Genomic DNA, 1,299 nt, shown 5'->3' on the forward strand with positions numbered 1-1,299 from the left:
TCTGAGAGTGGGACCCAATGAGGATCCAAAGAGGATAAATCCAATGGTATTTGCAGGTTACTTCCTTGAAGATAGTCAGGACTTTGGTTTTGTGTTTCTTTATAGCGAAGGCACATAGTAGGTGCTTAATAAAGTTTGCCAAAGGACTTCAGAAAGCGGCTCCTGGGCCAGAGAGACGGAGGAGAAGCCTCTTGCTCTCCCAGTGGGTCAGCAGCCAGAGTGTCCCAGGGTGGGGCCGACAAGGGGAAAAGATAAATCATCGAGGGGAGAAGAGGAGCTCCATGGAGCCTGGCAGTGCCAGAGTCCAGGAATTTCAATAATGCCTGGTGGAGGTTGAACCTGGGCTTCATTGGGCCCAGCTAAGGCAGAGGGAGGCGGGGGAGGAGCGCTCTGCCCACCCTCCCCAGGGCCCACTCCCCTAGTGGATTCTGAAGCCTGGAGACTCAGGAGAGTGGGCCTCGAAGGGCAGGAGCATGGAGCTGTGAGTCAGAGTATCAGAGGCTCGAAAAGAAAGCTGAGCCCCCCCTTCCGTGGGGGAGCTGGACGGCGTCTCACCTCCTGGCACGGCTCTCCCAAGTGCCCTTTCTCAGACCCCTCCTGCTGCTCTGGGGGAGGGTGCTCTAAGGACAGGTTTTTCAGCCTCCCCCCGTCCAGGCAACCTGCCGGACCAGCTTGTCCTGAGTCGCCATTCCTCTCGGTCCAAGGGTGTGTGTGGCTGGCGTGTGCAGGGCAGGGGGCTGCGAGCTCCTGGGGAGAGTGCGGAGCCAGATGAGGACCCTCGAGGCTGCCTGAGCCTCCCTCCCACGGGCCTCCTGCCCCCTGGAGCCAGATAGACAAAGAGCCGGCCAGGAGCCCACACGTCAGCCCGCGTCCAGCTCTCTCCACCGAGGCGATGGGGCGAGCCTGGGACCCTCAGCTCTCGTTGCTTCTGCTGCTCCTCAGTTACTGCGCCGGGACCAGCCTGGGTGAGTCTGGGGGGGCCCTGCGGGTGGAGGGAGAACCAGATCCAGCCAGAGGAAAGCGTTCAGGCCACCCGGGAATGCCATGTCGTTCCGTGGCCCGAGTCGGACTTCTGAACCCTTGGGCTTGGAGGCAGGAGAGCCCCGGGTTCAAATCCCACCTCTGACACTGACCAAATGGGAGACACAGTATCTCATCCGTGAAATGGGGATACCGTCTGTACCAGCTTACTCAAAGGTTGGCAGCGTTTGGGCAAAGGGTTTTATGAACTTTGACGTTTTATAGAAATCCTTATTTTGATTCACTATTTAGAAAGATCACCGCGGGGGGGGGGGGGGG

The 1,299-nt window shown here is 59.0% G+C and overlaps 1 protein-coding gene across 1 annotated transcript in view; it reads left to right on the plus strand.

The window, feature by feature from the left end:
- The first annotated feature begins 778 nt into the window (after positions 1-778).
- The window catches only part of UPK3B (uroplakin 3B), a 10,091-nt gene continuing 9,570 nt past the window's right edge, over positions 779-1,299 (plus strand). Inside the window, exon 1 of the mRNA XM_044676446.1 lies at positions 779-965. Coding sequence (XP_044532381.1) covers positions 893-965 — 73 coding nt within the window. The 5' untranslated portion in view covers positions 779-892. The remainder of the gene's footprint in view (positions 966-1,299) is intronic.

This window comes from Gracilinanus agilis, chromosome 4 (genome assembly GCF_016433145.1).
Source record: "Gracilinanus agilis isolate LMUSP501 chromosome 4, AgileGrace, whole genome shotgun sequence".
Taxonomy (NCBI): domain Eukaryota; kingdom Metazoa; phylum Chordata; class Mammalia; order Didelphimorphia; family Didelphidae; genus Gracilinanus; species Gracilinanus agilis.